Raw genomic sequence first — 16,163 nt, 5'->3', positions numbered from 1 at the left:
CCTTCGCATACAGGGCTTGGTCAAAGACACAGACAATCTTCCTCAGGCCTAAGCACTGCATGATGCTCAGTGACTGGTTAAGCACCTCATTGACAGTAGACATTTGTGTCGCTGGAGCATTGATGGTAGGCAGATAGCCTATATTGTCGGGGATGACCGTCATCTCTCCTCGAGTCAGGATGTTGAAGCCTGTCCAGCTGCTGACGGACTGTTCTTCTTGTTGTGACATGCGTGCTAGGACCCAAAGAAGGTTTTTCTCTCTGGCAAGCTTAGTATTGGCTGCAGTATCGGCATCTGACTTTTTGCTTTGTGGTGGCCCTACCCGTTGTCCAGCATTGTAAGTTGGTAACATTGGTGGGGGTCCATCAATGCTTCTCTTCTTTGTTTTGGGAACAGTGGGCATGGGTTGGACAGGAAGTGGGTTGACTGGCTTTGCTTGCACAGCAATCCCATTGACTCTGTGAGATGTTCCCTCACCACTGACAGTTTCTTCAAGATGGTCGATATTGTCCCAGGCTAAAGTTTTGAATATGCCCGGATGGATGTTAGCTGGAAGGGCAATGCCACTCCCTGATGATGAGAGTTTCTGGAGACACAGGGCAGTGTTGATCTCTTCCATCTGTGAATAGGACACACTGTGACCAAGTCGGTTGAGGATGTTTATCAACTCTACATTTCCTGTCAACGATTTGACACTGAATGGCAGAACAATGTGCTTGGAAGGCTTGGTATTTCCACATGTCACTGCATATACTATGTCATGGCCAAATGACTGCAGAAGGCACTGCACTCTCTGGGATGCATGATCAGGATCATTTGAGCCTGTGAGTAGAGAGTACAGGAAGATAATGAGCGACTCTGGAATGGTAGGACATTCTGCTTCTGGTTTGACTTCAGGCGGCCAGGTTTGAGGAACATCTTGACTTTTAATGTCTGCTCTCAATTTGATGGCTGCTTTGGCTATAACATCTTGTGCACTGACACTTTTCAGGGTCTGCAGCTCCCTTTTGAGAGACTGATTTTCTTTGGCAAGTTCCCTCATGGACAAGTTATCGGGATAGAGGAGGACTTTTCCTTTCTCATCAGGGAATATCTGCAAGGCTCCAGCAAACTCACTCTCCAGGTTTTGCCTTATGTGCTTCTTGGTTGATTCCTTGACTTGGGCAATGCCTTGGGAGTTCATTGAAGCTACCAGTCTAGAAGAGAGATCAGTCATTGTCATCACTTGAGGATTGCCAAAAAGCTCCATCCTGATGAAGAGGAACAGCTCATTGTATGCCTTATTCACAGCAGCTTCATACTGGGCTGCAGCATCATCATCTTCATTGCTGGCAACCTCTCCTTTGGAAACCTCTTCTTTGGTGTAAAGTCTATAGCATGACCTGTGGAAGTGCCCTTCAGCTGCTACAAGGTCTCTACTCACAATGGCAAGGATTCTGCTGTCCCTTTTCTTTGTGGCTGCACTCCTGATCTTTGCATCAGCTCGCAGTTCTCGACACTGCACCAGTACTTCTCTCGTATTCTGTCTCTTGGAATATTTGCTGTTTTTCTGACAAAATATGAACTCTGCATCATAAGTCCTAGATGTACTTGGACCATGTCGAGCTACTCTCTTAGATTGTTTCTCTTCAGCAGAGACACAACTTTTCTTTTCTTTTGCAAGGAGGCCATCAAGAATTTGCTTCATAGTGAAGATACTGCGACACTTTCTGTGGTAGTAGATTGCTGGAATCTGTCCCTCAGGAATGTCTTTTGCCAGTTTCAAAACTGGTGCATGATTTCGTATCTGAACTGCCCTGAGCAGAGTTCTCCATGAGTCGACACTTTGTAGTGAAACCAGCTTATCTGTATCATCAGAACAGTGGATAATGCACTCCACCCGTGGGCGCTTTGGTATTGGGTAAAAACTTGCTTGTTCACCAGTGGCCATATTCAGTCAGTTTTCACCTGCCACATACAAACAAATACATGTAACGTAGGTGTATGAACACTACTAAAACAAAGTTTACTTTGCTTCACCAACGTCATATTACCATTATTTATCTTACATAGCCACAAATAGATACATTACCTAGTTGCTATGCAACAGCTGTATTTTGTCCACATGAGGCCGCTAAAATCAACACAAGATGAAAGTTCCTCGTAGCCACTTTAACTAATCATATTAACATATACATTAAAAGAACAGGCTAACATTATGGGAAATTAGCTTACAATCTTCTCCAGAGTGAGACAAGAAGATAGATACCAGTTTCCTCTATATGTGTTTAGTAGAAAGCTATCTGGCTGCACGTTAGCCTAGCTTAGCACAATGAATGGAAGTACACAGTACTGGTTATCCTTGGTTGTTGGCCAACTAAGAACTGTCCCAGAGTTTAAGCTAGGCTAATCAGTACCAGGGGTGTTGAAATGCTATATTTGTAAAAATCTGGGCAAATACACAATCGTGAGAGGCACAGCAACAGGTTTCCTGAAAGAAAAATGAAATAGCTGCTCATTTGGAAAGGTTATCATGTATTATTTTACTTCTGTTAGTGTACCAAATAAAATGGCACCAGTGAAGTTGTGTCACCTTGGGTGATATCGATATCTGGTCTGACCCATGGACTAACTGGCTTTGGTCTAGTTAGTTTCTTAGTAATAATGCCCTTCTAATTTAAGGTTCACAATCACCTCACACAATGAAATAGTATGGGTATATTATACATTTCCTGAATCTTTACAGTCCTGTGAGTATTCCAGTTTTTGTGTTTTGTGTCCCTGATATTCCTAGATGCCACAGGGCTAAAAGAAAGTATATAGTTTAGGCGAACATTCCAGAAAGATGTGTGTTATTGACGGGTTGAAGAGCTCAATTGACCTCTATATTTGTGAGAAATATCCACAACAGGGCTTGAATGAAAGCTAAGAAGGTCCCCTTTAAAATGATACCAAAGACAATATTATAGAACATTGAAAAATGTCCTGACCATGAGGCTAAACCAGGATATGCACCAGCGTCTAAAATGCAATTTACTTTAGGGGGTGGTTAACTTCATGAGCTGATAACTGTGATACAGCTGCCACTCAGGAATGGTTATCATACCAAAATATCATCTACAGACATGGATCCTTTCAAAAATTATAAGTAAGTTTTGCCACCTTGAGTGTACCGAAATAGGCAATTTTGGGCTCTGGCCCATGGACTAATACCTGTGGATTCGCCAGCCACTTCTTTTCACCTGACAGCGAGGAGTTTCACCAGGAGGGGTTGTAGCACGTGGCAGGATCACGCTATTCCCTGCAGTCCCTGCCCCCCCCCCCGAACAGTCGCCCCGACCGACCAGAGGAGGCGCTAGTGCAGCGACCAGGACACACACTTGCTGCTTTTGTCTTCACTGAAACATAAACTGGATACTGTGAACTGGACTCCCCAGCCAGACTAAAAGCTAGGTGTTAACATTATTCTGAGGAATCAACCTGGAAAAACAACAACAGCACAGGCATCCTTTTAGCACAGTGGTATCTATTTATTTTTTTTCTTTAATAAGCTTGTCTATTGTTTGCAGGGATTATAAACTCTACATTTTGTTAACTTTTGAAAAGCAAGTGCAAAGCAGGACTCGATCCTTGGCTAATTCAGGTTGATCGTGAAGAGATCAATGTTTCTCTTTTGGCTTTGTTGGTAGTATTGTGTGTAATATATACAATGAAAATAAATCCATCCATCCATTACCCAAACCACTTATCCTTCCCCAGGGTGGCGGGGGATGCTGGAGCCTATCCCAGCAGTCGCTGGGCTTTTTTTTTTTTTTGGCATTGAAAATAAATCAAAATGTTCAAATGATTCCCAGGTGGGGGAAGTCTACGGATGTCCAGGGAGAGTTATCAGCTGGTTGGCTGAGCTGTTGTCTCCGTCCAGCTATTGAAAGTCCCTGGAAACAGAAACCACCGCAGAGTATCCAGAGACCAGACGGAGACACCCAAGTGTCTTTGGGATAGTTTGTCCCATTCACCTCAACTCACCATTTGTGCCTTTTGAAGCTCTCATGCCTCCTGACCTAAGCCTGAATCACTGGGCCAGCATAGCCCTTCCATTTGTGATCGTCTCTCAGCCTGCCTAGTAACAGTCAGCCATCGAGAATAAACTCTGCTTAGCAGCATGACATAGAGGACCTCTCATTCTAGTCCCTGTAGCATCCAGGTCTTCCCGGGATGCCGAGTTATACAAGTTGCCCTGGGTCCTAGGATGGGAATAATTTGGGTAGGAGTAGATGGATTTTTAAAGAGTAACTAAACCCAAGGCCATTTTAGTGAGTTTGCTTACATCTCCGGGTTAAACACTGTGTAAAGGTTAAAAGCATGGCCGGCTGGTCTTGTACCCCGTGATGGTAGCATAGCAGGGTAAACACAGCTGCGGGCAACAACATGAACAGTTCACAGACTGTTTTCAGTATCGCTGACCCTGCTGGTCCCTGCAGTTCTCCCCCATTTTCTGAAGCTGCCAGTGGGAGAACTGACTCTTGTGTGAGTGGTAATGATGCAATATGGCGAGAAGCTCGAGCCCCCGAGAGAATCATCCCAAAAAGAATTAAAGTAAGAAAAAAAAACAGAAAGAAAGAAAGAAAATAAAACATCACATGCTGCACTGCTCACGTGAAAAGGGCCGTCTGAGCTTTTATCATGAGGCTGAAGCTTTAGAGGCCATCTGAGTCTTCTGTTACCGGGAATCTTAAAGTATCATGAGAAGAAAACAACGTAGTCTAGGACTATGACACTACCTAAACTCAGTTGGAAAACAGCTGGAGAATGACTACAGTGACTGTGACTCACGGCGCATGTGGAGGGGGCTGCAGGCGATTATGGACTATAAATCTAAACCCAGTGTGGCTGTCAACACCTCTGCCTCTCTCCTGGATGAGCTTAACGACTTTCATTTCCACTGTGAAGCCTCACAACTTGGACCCAGTGACAGCAGCACAGTGCCCACTGATGAAGTCGATCTACGGGTGACAGAGGCTGGTGTGAGTAAAACTTTTAAAAGGGTTAAGGCTGGTAGAGCTGCTGGCCCGGACAGCACCCCTTCCCATGTTCTAAAGGCATGTTACACTTAGATATCTCAGGTTTCTACTGACATTTTTTAACCTGTTCCTGTCATTATGTGTGGTTCCACTGTGTTTTAAGAAAACCACCATTGTGCCTGTGCCTAAGAAAACACCTGTCTCTTCCCTTAATGATTACCTTCCTGTTGCTTTGACCTCTGTTATTATGAAGTGTCTGGAAAGATTGATTATATCATATATAAAATGTAACATTCCTGTTACCCGTGACCGTTTACCTACTGTTCCAACAGATCTGTGCATGGCGCTATCTCACTTGCTCTGCATACTGCTTTAGTACACCTTGAAAAGATATGTCAGAATGTTGTTTATTGATTACAGCTCTGCTTTTAATACAATTATACCATCCAAACTGGTGGTGAAACTCAGAGGTCTTGGTCGGGGCAACTGTATCTGTAATTGGCTATTTGATTTCCTGACGGGCAGGCCTCAGACTGTGAGAGTAAAACATACTCATCTACATTAGTTCTTAGGATCAGTGCACCTCAGGGCTGCTGTCTCGGGCCCCTCTTGTACAAGCCTGTTTACACACGACTGACTGTGTTACCAAATACGACAACAATAGCATCATTAAATTTGCAGATGACACAACGGTGATTGGACTAATAAGCGGCAGTGACGAGAGGGCCTATAGGAGGGAAGTGGAAGATCTAACCATATGGTGCCATGCTAACAACCTCTCTGTAAATGTCAATAAGACAAAAGAAATCATTGTTGACTCTAGAAAGATCAGTGGAAGTCACATTCCTATTTCCATCAGTGGGTCATCTGTTGAAATTGTGGACAGTTTTAGATTTCTCAGTTTACACATCACAGACACCCTCACATGGTCTCTCAACACTGATTGCATCCTCAACAAGGCACAGCAGAGACTGTATTTTCTGAGGTGTCTCAAGAGTTTTGGTAAGAGTACCAAAACTCTTGTGAACAAGTCACCAACTAAAATGTTGGTGTTTCTGACTTGGAATTAACATTACATAATACAACTGTCAGACAGCAACAGATATCAGCTCTATAAGAAATGTACAATATCAACAGGATCTAGTAGCCACTTAGCTTTAGTTCTAGTTTAGACTAGTTTCTAAATTAGTCAGAGGAAAAAACTCTACAAAGGGAGAAGCTCTTTTACTCTATTCTACTAATGTTAATTGGTAAAATATGTTTGACTTAAATGAAGATAACTTGTTGACTAAGGTTTGGGAGCAGGGCGACGTGTCAACCACTCCTCTAATCAACTGGTCCACCCATCCAGCCATCCGTTCTCTCGACCCCCACCCTCCCTCCATCTCTTTCATTCACCCTCCGACCTCATCCCTCCCCCTACCGGTCTCTCCTCACACCCGTTCATCCCATCTTCCCTCCCTTATCTTCTCTCCTCTTTTCAGGCACCATCTGGGGGTCGGCTCGGGCAAACCATCACCTGAGACGAAACCCCCATTCCAAGTCTCCTCCTCCCCAGACATGTCAGACCACCTCCACCTCCACCTCCATCATCTGTCACTTCCTCTCCTCATTAAACCTGTAAACTCACATTGTTGTGGCGTGGTCTTGGCTAGTTGGCTTGGCTTATTTCTCAGCTTTCCTGGGGGGATTATGTAAAAAAAAGGGGGGGGGCTCAAAAGTGATCGACCGTGATCTGACGTCATAGCTCTCCATCACAAAACAAAGGACCGCGACGACTGGCGAGCCTCTCTCTCCCGAAGTAGACACGCGCTTCCCCGCGCTCCTGGAGAGCCAACACACGACCGGTGCGTCACAGGCTCCAACCACTTCCGCCGCGTTCATGCAGCACCTCAACCCACCCGCTCTCACCCTCCCACCGGCTCTCTGCAGGCACCAGGGCTCTCCAACAGCAGCCGTCTGCCGGACAGGCCTCCCCTCCTCTTTGATTAGCTCGTCTACCGAGAAAGCCACCGTGGATCAGTAACCTCCGTCTTAAAGGGGACATGAATACCTGCGCACATCTTCCAACTCCAGATTTGTGAGGACCGACCAATCAGTATCAGTATGGCCAGATCGTGGACGGATCCCTGGCTGCAACTGTTTAGACATGCATGCAGGACCGTTTAGATTTACTCCCGATCCTGCTCCCTGAGAGCACAGTAGATGCACCCACAGATTCACTTCACTGTCACTTACACGTATGACCCAGCCAGCCACGCTGCCACCAACACACACTGACGGCAAACCGGTCCAAACACCCCCCCCCCAGCAGCCTGATGGGTAAACTGATGTGCAGCAACTGACAACAGTGCACTGGTTTTGTTGACGCCACTTCCCATATAAAGAGATCATGAAGATCATATCTCATATGATATATCTCATGAAGATCATATCTCATATGATCATGAAGATCATATCTCAAAACAGAAAAAAAAAACAAGTCACAAAAGGTGAGATGTTCGTTTCTTTAGTGAATTCTTATGTACATACAGAAATTCAGGCACTCTGGACTGAGCTTGCAGTTTGCAAATAATTACAATTCAATTCTTTCACAATTTACAAAAGAAAAAGAAAAAAATACTATGTCCTGAAGGACAGCAAATCTCACCTTAAATATGAATCAATACTTTATAGAGAAATAAACCGGGGGAGAGCCTTAAGGTCTCAGATTTGGTAATTATGGCCCCCCATATTAAGTTACTCCAACTACCTAGCACACACAGCTGCACACCAAGACACGCACTCACCTCATATAAACCTCCTCTGATTCCAATATAAAACATTTACACTATCCCTGTTTAGGCATAAAATGGGACATATACGCAGTCATTACAATTATTTCATGTCATACAGAACCTAGATCAGCATCAATTTAGGAGAAAAAAAGAAAGAAAAGAACATAAACTCAGAAGGGCTGGATGAGGGGTTATTTGAGGGGATTTGCTTGTTCCAGGGTAACATGGCTGTGTGGTTTCACTGTGGGATGGGTGGAGGACTTTGGCCTGAACTTGACCCAGGAGTAAAGGCAGAGCAACAGCCTCAGCCTGTCCTCTGCAGAGGAAATCAAAAAGCAACCAAAACAAAACCATCATCATTTTCGCTAACAACCGCCATGAAGTCTTTGCAAGAAGTTCTGTGTGATGTGTGCGCACTCATTTTGTACCAAACGAGTGTAGATTACTGAGGGAAATGCAAGTATGTATGTGCATCTTGAAGGACTTTGTTTGCTTCTGGTCCTGGGGTACGTTTTATTGCAAGATTTGTGAGGGGGTATCAGTAGAAGCACACGGTATGGAGAAAAGGCCTGTTGCTCTTGTCCTCAAACTCTTGTAGTAGCTCGTCGATTTCATTCTCCATGTCGTCAGTGTGCTGGATCTGAAAGGAGAAGTAGGACTCATGAGGGACTTGCATAGACAGATAAAATCATCGGTGAGTCTAATCATCATTATCGTCAAGCAGCAAACCCCTAACACTTGAGGCATCTTTAAAAGTGGACACTATTTCCAGAACAGGTGCATAACCAACTCATCTGACCAACTTTAACCATCAAATGTGGCCGATGAGGAAAGTTTGGCTCTTCTCAAGAGCGACCAAATGACCGCACGACATTCAACAGCGGCAGATACTCACACACTGACACAGCTCACAGATGAGGAAGGCCCCGAGCGTGGCTTCCTCGTGATTATCCTGGATGTCTACATTGATGACGTGCACCGGCTGGAGAGTTTCCTGCTCTCTGGAGTTCAGATCTGTGAAGCACAACGCATGACTTAATGTGTTTTCTGGCAGAACATGCAGCTCCACAATGGTAAAGTGCCGAAATATCACCCAATCTATCAAAACTGCCGACCCTCTCTGGTGGATGGGGTTTATCGTTGACTGTTTCAACAACACGTGCGCTCCCATATGACAGACAGAAGCCTCACCCTCCAGAACTTGGTCGTAAACCCTCTCTTCACAGGTGATGACGAGGTCAAACTGGTCTTTACAACTCTGAAAGCGCTCAGGTCTTGTTTTGATGCGCTTGTTGCGGTCCAGCATGTGTAGGATTCCATTCTGTGTGTATCTTAGGAGGTGGGAGGTTAAGGAACACAACAGAAGCAAGAACGTCCCTCACACCCTTAAAAAGAACTCGTATGTGCTAGTACTGACAGAATGGGACAACACCCAGTAAAGCCTCACTAGAATATTAGACGCTGAACTATGTGGTGTTTCAAACAAAGGATGGTTGTCTTCCCCCTTGTTGACTTCCCAAACAAATCATTAATAAAAGAACACAGAGCAACGAGGTGCTAAGCAGTCAGTGCCCATATTACAGAAGCCACAGTGCCCTCCAGTGGTGCTTAAAATGCCTACCGACCCACTGTGGGTGCAACAACAGGAAGTATGTCTTCATGCATGCTCAATAACCCAGGTTAAGAAAATCACAGGAAGTTGAATCAGTTCGTCTGGACACAACGTTTTAGAAAGAAACGTTTCATCCCTCATCTAACTGACATCTCGAGACTGAAGGGGTCACTTAGATAAGAGATGAAACGTTTCTCTCAATAAACGTTGTGTCCAGATGAACTGATTCAACTTCCTGTGAACAGGAAGTAGGGGCTGAATTCAGGTTAATTCTAGCTGAACTAATGACAAATTGCAAATGAATGACAACCTCTACACTACTGAAGAAGTGATATTAGCATTGTGTTACTTCTATAGAAGAAACTAACAGGCTTTAGTTATCATGACTTTCACAGTAGAGCCCATGCAAAATTATCCTGTTGGATTTTGTATACTCTGTCACTACTTTACCTCTCACCAAAACATGGGGGAGGCCTTTCTATCTACATCCTCACATAGCCGTCTTAAAGAGTTTGTCATGAACAAGCAGCTGTCAGTAAAACTGCCACCAAGCCGTTTAAAGAGAGCAGTGAATATGTACACTTGCAAACCATTTCATCTCTCAGCGGCAACACCATTCAGTACTCAGATGGCTTGTTTTACATTCTCACTCGGTTTCAGGCTGTACCTTTTGTTTTCAGAGCCAACATTTAGTGAAACATATAAGGGCTTTTGATGATCACAGTACCTGGTGAGCAAACACAATAAAATGTAAACAAAGTATAGAAATATTTGTCATATTTAATGAAAAATGTCTCCATGTGTGTTACCCATTGCTGCAATCTCCGATGCTGTGTCACTCCACCTTCCAGTTGTATCACAGTGAGAAAAGGAAAATGCCTGACCAAGATGTCAGTGGACTGTTTACCTATCTGTAGTCAGTTGAGTGTGTGTGTGTGTGGAGGGGGGGGATACAGTTCCTTGTCCTTGCGGACCAAGTCGTTGTACATCTGTTCATATGTTGTTTTGAAGTCATATACATTTGGTTTATCCGGAGCAGGACCGGGTAGTTTCACATGAGACCCAGTCCCAAATGATCGCACATCAAATCCACGCTTGCTGCAAAGAGGAAGGGACAAGAAAGGCTCATTAATAAAATTAAGTGAATATGCAGTAGTCAGTAATGCATGCAAAAGGTAACGCACAAATTACAACCCAGTCTAGTCTCAATTGCTGCTGAATCTTCAATTTTACAAAATCATCCACGAATGTATTTGTTCTCAGGGGCGTTCATTAAACTCGTAAGGCAAACTATTCCACTCTTGTGATTTTCCTGCACTCAGCACTGAAGATTTAAGAAGATGCCAAGGTTCCTCGGCCACTTTAACGCAGTGGCATGAGAGGACCCATCAGAGGCTGTCACCTTCACACCAGAGAAAAGGTTTCACATTTTATTTCACCCGACCACGCTAAGCCCCTACTGCCAAGCAGGCTGCCGTGATCTGATCACCCCCCCCCCGGGTAAGAAGCCCAGGCGAGGAGGCGTCTGTACCAGTGTTAATAAAAAAAGACCTGCTCGGTCATCTTACGGTCCAGCCATAACGAGGTCTGGGGCTGGACTAGCCAGCTGTAAAGAGTGAGAGTGACCTAAAAATGACACCTCAACACCCAGAACCTGCCGCAGACCTCAGTGACTTCAGCTACTGTTCCCTGCCGGGCGGCGCTCACGAGGAGGACTCGTTCGGGTAGAACGACAGAAACTCCCTCAACACCACGGCTGAAGTTCCTCCCTTCCGGTATATTTTAAAGGGGGGGGGGCGCTCTCGTCTGAGTTGAGGGGGAAAAAACTATCTAGATAAATTCAGGCCGGCGATCTCGAAAACCTGTTAAAAGAGGAGGGGGGGGATGTTTCCCCCTCGGCGGTTAAAATGAACAAACTCGCATCGCCTTCCATCGTAAGGAGAACAAGAAAAAGGAAGCGCGCCACCAGTCGATATTAAAGTTGCGAGCTGCGTGGTTGTTCTCCGTGCCCATTGTTGAGGCAGTACCGAGGCCGACGGCGGCTACTTTAGTGAAGCGCCGACGGGAACGAAACGGCAAATGCGGCGGTGACAGTTATCGGCGTCACCGGGCCTGTCGGGACACGGGGTCCCGTGTCCTCGGCGGATCTCTTTACCTGAGGATATTGTGCGCTTCCATACTGCGGTTCTGGTTACTCGAGCACACGACCGCCACACGCAGCGGGTGGCTAGGCATTGCGCCTCTTCGATAGGGAGGGTCTAACTAACCGGAATAAAGGACTGCGATGTCGGCGCTCATAGGCGGTCAACTGCTCTGTTCGCGAAACGAGAGGCCTAACATCGAACCGAAACGAACCCTGAACGAAACACACACCCAAAAAAAAAAAAGAAGAAGAAGGAAAAAAAAAAAAAACAACAATCGGTGTTACGCAGAACGGCAGACCTCCCCTCTCCGTGTGAGGAGAATGCTAAAATGGCGGAGATCGGGGAGCGCTACGCCTTACGGCGGCTTTAAATTGTGACGTGTCGCGGAGGGGGGGCGGGGCGTCGCGGATACGCGCTGCGATGACGTCACGTTCGGTCCGCCCAACACTCAAAATGGCAAGCGTCGGGAGTTGTTCTATAGATTTTGCAATAACTGTTATCTCTCACTTGCTGTATGGGTCTACTCAATGTATTCAATGTCACTGCCTTTTCTTCTTATTCTTCGTCTTCTTCTTCTTTTACTCGTTTTGAATCCAGTCGCTTCACAAAACCGAGCAGGCTCACGTCAAGTCCATGCACCAATTTGTTGAAGCAATAGGTGAATATCAATCATCGTGTTATTCCGGTGGTCCAGGCTTGTTAAAAACAGAATTCTAGGTGGATGAACGGACGGGTCCAAAATGTGTGCCTTTCGCTGGATTGAACCTCTTTAGTAGACACGTCGGTTTACCTCTTTGATCTAATCTGTTCATGTTCAGTTTTGTAACTATGTAACCGGTTATTTTCTTGCCCGGTGCGGGATTCGATACGGGGTGTATTGCACCACAAGGCGACATCACTAACCGCTCGGCTAAAGGGTCAGACCCGTTAGCTGGGGGCTAACGTGTCTAATTAGTAGTTTACAACTATATGTCCAACCTTTGTAAATTTGATTGCAGTTTAGTTTTCCACCCAGACGTCCTCCACGTCAGCATTACAAGAGATCCAAACTAACCCACGAGATGCCTTACTGCACCTTAAAGACGTGTCTCATTTCTGTATTTCTTGTGCTTGGCGTTTGTAAATTGTCGCGGTAGTCTAATGCTTTCATAAGGACACACACACACACACACAAAAAAGAGAAATTCAATTACAAATTACTTCTGTTGATTACTTTATTGACTGACTGATAGAGCCACAGTTTGGCAAAGTATCTGCAGAAATTGGTGCGTGTCATTGTCTACACTACAGTACATATAGTCTCTACACAGTTTAGTCTAAGTAGACTAAAGTGACACAATGTATGACAAAGTGAAGTGGAGAAGTGTTCTCTAGTGAGTTTATGTTCTCTGTGCAACGACATGTACCACAGTCTGGATTTCTCTCTCCCGGGCTAAACAGTAAGCTCAACTCTCCTGTTCCTCAAATACACTTTATTATTTGTATTGCAGAGAAGACATCACCAGCATACAAGCTGCTAGATTCATTGCCATTGACAGATAAACAGTGCACAGGAACAAAAAAAGAAAAGGAGTACACAGTGGTCTCTTTGAAGTAAGTCATGTACAGTTTTGGTTCAGTGCGTCCCTTGCAGAGGTTTACAAGGCAAGTTATGTGTTCCTTTCAGAACCTCAAGTTGTGCTTGTTTGACTCATGTCTGAAGGTGCATTTCATAATATGCGGCTTATCCAAAGAGTCACTGGTTATTGTAAGTGTGAGAGGAGATGGGTCAAAGAAGGTTGAATCAGTTCATCTGAATACAGCGTTTATTGACAGATCCCTCGTCTGAGTGACCTCTTCAGTCTGACTGCAGGTATCTCCACCCTTATAAACAATACAGTTGCATAACGACCAGGTTCATATGCAAATATGGGTGTGACCATTTACTACAGTGTGTACTATTCACAGAGGATTTGGGATTTATTTTTTGTTGCAATCACAGCATTGTAAAATGGCGACAGACGAACTCTTAGATTAGATATGGTAATCAAGAAACCTTATTATGCATAACCTACGCTTTTTATTCCAGCAGTGCCCTTTCTGAGTACAGCAATATTAGTGGCGAGAGTGTGTGTGGTAGGAGTAAGTATGCTGTGTTGAGGGGCTCATAATGTTTTCAGTGATATATGCAACCAATAAGCAGATGATGACCAGCATCACGCAGATTGCGCCCCCCACTGTTGTCATGGCGATCACAATGTCCTGCATCCCGGTGGGAGATACAGTAAACTCCACACAGTCCCCTTGATCTGCTCTCTTGGCTAGACCTGGGCGGGACAGGGAGCTCAGGCAGATGCGGTAGGGGACGTTCTCGTGCAGCTCAGTCAGCAGAAAGTCTCTGCAGCCGGACCCAAGATGGACACCAGCACACTCAAACTGAGTATAGCTTCCATTCCAAAAGCAGCTCAACTTGAAGCCACCCCTTCTGTGGTGTTTGCCGTTGAAAACAGTCTTTGGTGGGGGGGTAGGAAGCCAGTCTTCCTCCCCTACTGAGCCAGATCCATTTTGTGCGGTCTTTGTGTCGCGGTCAGTCATCGCCACTTTAGATTTCACTTGAATCTTTTTCCTAGCACCACCCTGGTTCCACTGTAAAAATACACTGCCATTGGTGAGAACGTTTGCCACCAGACTCCTGGCACTAGACTTTACAGTCCTGCAATCTCCCTTGCGGCACTGGAACCCAAACTGAGTTTGCCGAAAACACAACTGGCCCCCGATGCCTCCCTCGATTACTTGGTAGGCGCAAATTGGTGTCCTGGGCGCCTCCGTGCCCAAACTTGGTCTGTTTGACCTTCCAGATGTCAAAGTGGGACTACTGCTTCCGCTGGTGTTGAAAGGGGAGCCGTCGGCGAGGGTGGGCTCCTCTTTAAGCGTTGGTGTAAGGCTGCTGCTGTCATTGCCGAGGGTTTCGTGGCTTAAGTAGTCAGAACTGCTGCTGGTCTGTCTCGGCCAGGTTGACGGCGCATCCCTCCTTCCAGCATCTGGCGGAGGAGACGCTGACGCTGAGGATGCTGAGCCGCCGCCGCCGCTTCCGCTCGTCCCGGTCGCCGCGTGAAACGCGCAGAGCGCGGCTGCCAACAAGACGAGGAGTGACGGCGACGACGATGCTCGGCGTCGTTGCCCCTTCGTCTCCATTCCTCCTCTAATGACTCGCTGACATCGTGGAGCCGTTTGACGATAGCACACGACGTGCCGAGATGTCCGCCCGCAGGACGACCAGGTCTACATCAACGCACGCTTCGACCGGACGCTCCGGGCGCGTCCACGAGACGGATCAGCCTGCATCCAACACACGACATCGGTTAAACCATCGGGCTGGTAGCCCGCGATGTTTAGGTATGACCTTGCGTTAGGCTAAGCTAGCCTTGCAGTGCAGCAAAGCGCCTCGACGCGGGCCACTGCCTGCCTGCCAAGGTCACCCGATTAGCACAGGCGCCAATTTACAGGCCTTTTTTTTTCTTAGAGAGAACAACAACTTACTTTGGGGGTGGCGCGGGAGGACGCGGCTACTGCTCCATCAGATCGACTCTCTTCTCCTTCCTGTCTGCTCGGAACGTTTGACGGCTGGCGCGTGCGCGCGCGCGCGGGGTGTGCACGTGAGCGAGTATCTGCAGTCCGTTTCATTGGCGTCTGAATACGTGGGAATCTGCTCGCGCCCGGTCCCGTGGATCCACTCATCCTCCGCAGGTTAACGGGCAGCTGCCGTCAACATCGTGACGTTCGCTAATATACGAAGAAATCAGCGGAGCACGGCGGGCCTTGCTAAACTGATGGGGAGTGGGGAGTTCCCCCCCCCCCATCCCCGTCTTGCCTGGCGCTTATCTCCACAGAACTGTCGCTGCCTCTGCAAATGAGCGCCTACTAGAGCAGCCGTGATTACATTTTCATCTAAGATCTGGGTTTGATGGTTTTGTCCCCCCCCACCCCCAAATAAAATGTTATTCTCGTCGTTTTAATTATGTCCCCCGCATTGTTGCAAATCATGAACGATTGGGGGTGATGTCACAAAAAGTTACAAGAACTGACAGATGTCTCTGATTAGCTCGTCTTTCCCTTCCTTCCACGCGTCTCGGTGGGACAGATGGGTGTAATCTAAAACGGTCCACAGCACCCTCAAGTGGCGCGCTTTCTCTTCTGACAATGGGCCCCACAGCCCACGTCACTCGGAACGTGCAACAACATTCATAATGAACTGGCAATATTTATACGACTAAGACCTCTGCCCTCAGTCTTTATACGACTGAGTAAGGCCTCTGCCCTCAGTATTTATACGACTGAGTAAGGCCTCTGCCCTCAGTCTTTATACGACTGAGTAAGGCCTCTACCCTCAGTATTTATACGATTGAGTAAGGCCTCTGCCCTCAGTATTTATACGACTGAGTAAGGCCTCTACCCTCAGTATTTATACGACTGAGTAAGACCTCTGCCCTCAGTATTTATACGACTGAGTAAGGCCTCTACCCTCAGTATTTATACGACTGAGTAAGGCCTCTGCCCTCAGTCTTTATACGACTGAGTAAGGCCTCTACCCTCAGTCTTTATACGACTGAGTAAGGCCTCTACCCTCAGTATTTATACGACTGAGTAAGAC

The 16,163-nt window shown here is 46.3% G+C and overlaps 2 protein-coding genes across 2 annotated transcripts; both read right to left on the bottom strand.

The window, feature by feature from the left end:
- Positions 1-7,472: 7,472 nt before the first annotated feature.
- ssu72 (SSU72 homolog, RNA polymerase II CTD phosphatase) lies at positions 7,473-11,843 on the bottom strand. The gene is made up of 5 exons (XM_056273517.1): positions 11,545-11,843; positions 10,344-10,487; positions 8,969-9,108; positions 8,673-8,791; positions 7,473-8,417 (listed from the first exon to the last, which is right to left on the bottom strand). The coding sequence occupies exons 1-5, from the start codon at positions 11,622-11,624 to the stop codon at positions 8,316-8,318; spliced, it is 585 nt and encodes a 194-aa protein (XP_056129492.1). The 5' UTR covers positions 11,625-11,843; the 3' UTR covers positions 7,473-8,315.
- Positions 11,844-12,742: 899 nt separating this feature from the next.
- fndc10 (fibronectin type III domain containing 10) lies at positions 12,743-15,485 on the bottom strand. The gene is made up of 2 exons (XM_056274916.1): positions 15,053-15,485; positions 12,743-14,851 (listed from the first exon to the last, which is right to left on the bottom strand). Exon 2 carries the CDS (start codon positions 14,705-14,707, stop codon positions 13,628-13,630), a length of 1,080 nt encoding a protein of 359 aa, XP_056130891.1. The 5' UTR covers positions 14,708-14,851; positions 15,053-15,485; the 3' UTR covers positions 12,743-13,627.
- Between the last annotated feature and the right edge of the window lie 678 nt (positions 15,486-16,163).

The sequence above is a fragment of the Lampris incognitus genome, chromosome 2 (assembly GCF_029633865.1).
Source record: "Lampris incognitus isolate fLamInc1 chromosome 2, fLamInc1.hap2, whole genome shotgun sequence".
Lineage (NCBI taxonomy): Eukaryota > Metazoa > Chordata > Actinopteri > Lampriformes > Lampridae > Lampris > Lampris incognitus.
Note: the sequence above shows the minus strand (reverse complement) of the source record. Positions and strands in the feature narration are given on the sequence as shown.

What these genes read in the sequence shown, in the direction of transcription:
- fndc10 (XM_056274916.1), bottom strand. Translation starts at nt 14,707, where the DNA reads ATGGAGACGAAGGGGCAACGACGCCGAGCATCGTCGTCGCCGTCACTC.
- ssu72 (XM_056273517.1), bottom strand. Translation starts at nt 11,624, where the DNA reads ATGCCTAGCCACCCGCTGCGTGTGGCGGTCGTGTGCTCGAGTAACCAG. An exon ending in GAAGCGCACAATATCCTCAG is followed by an intron (nt 10,488 to 11,544) that starts GTAAAGAGATCC and finishes TCCTCTTTGCAG; the next exon opens with CAAGCGTGGATTTGATGTGC. An exon ending in TTACGACCAAGTTCTGGAGG is followed by an intron (nt 8,792 to 8,968) that starts GTGAGGCTTCTG and finishes TGTGCTTCACAG; the next exon opens with ATCTGAACTCCAGAGAGCAG.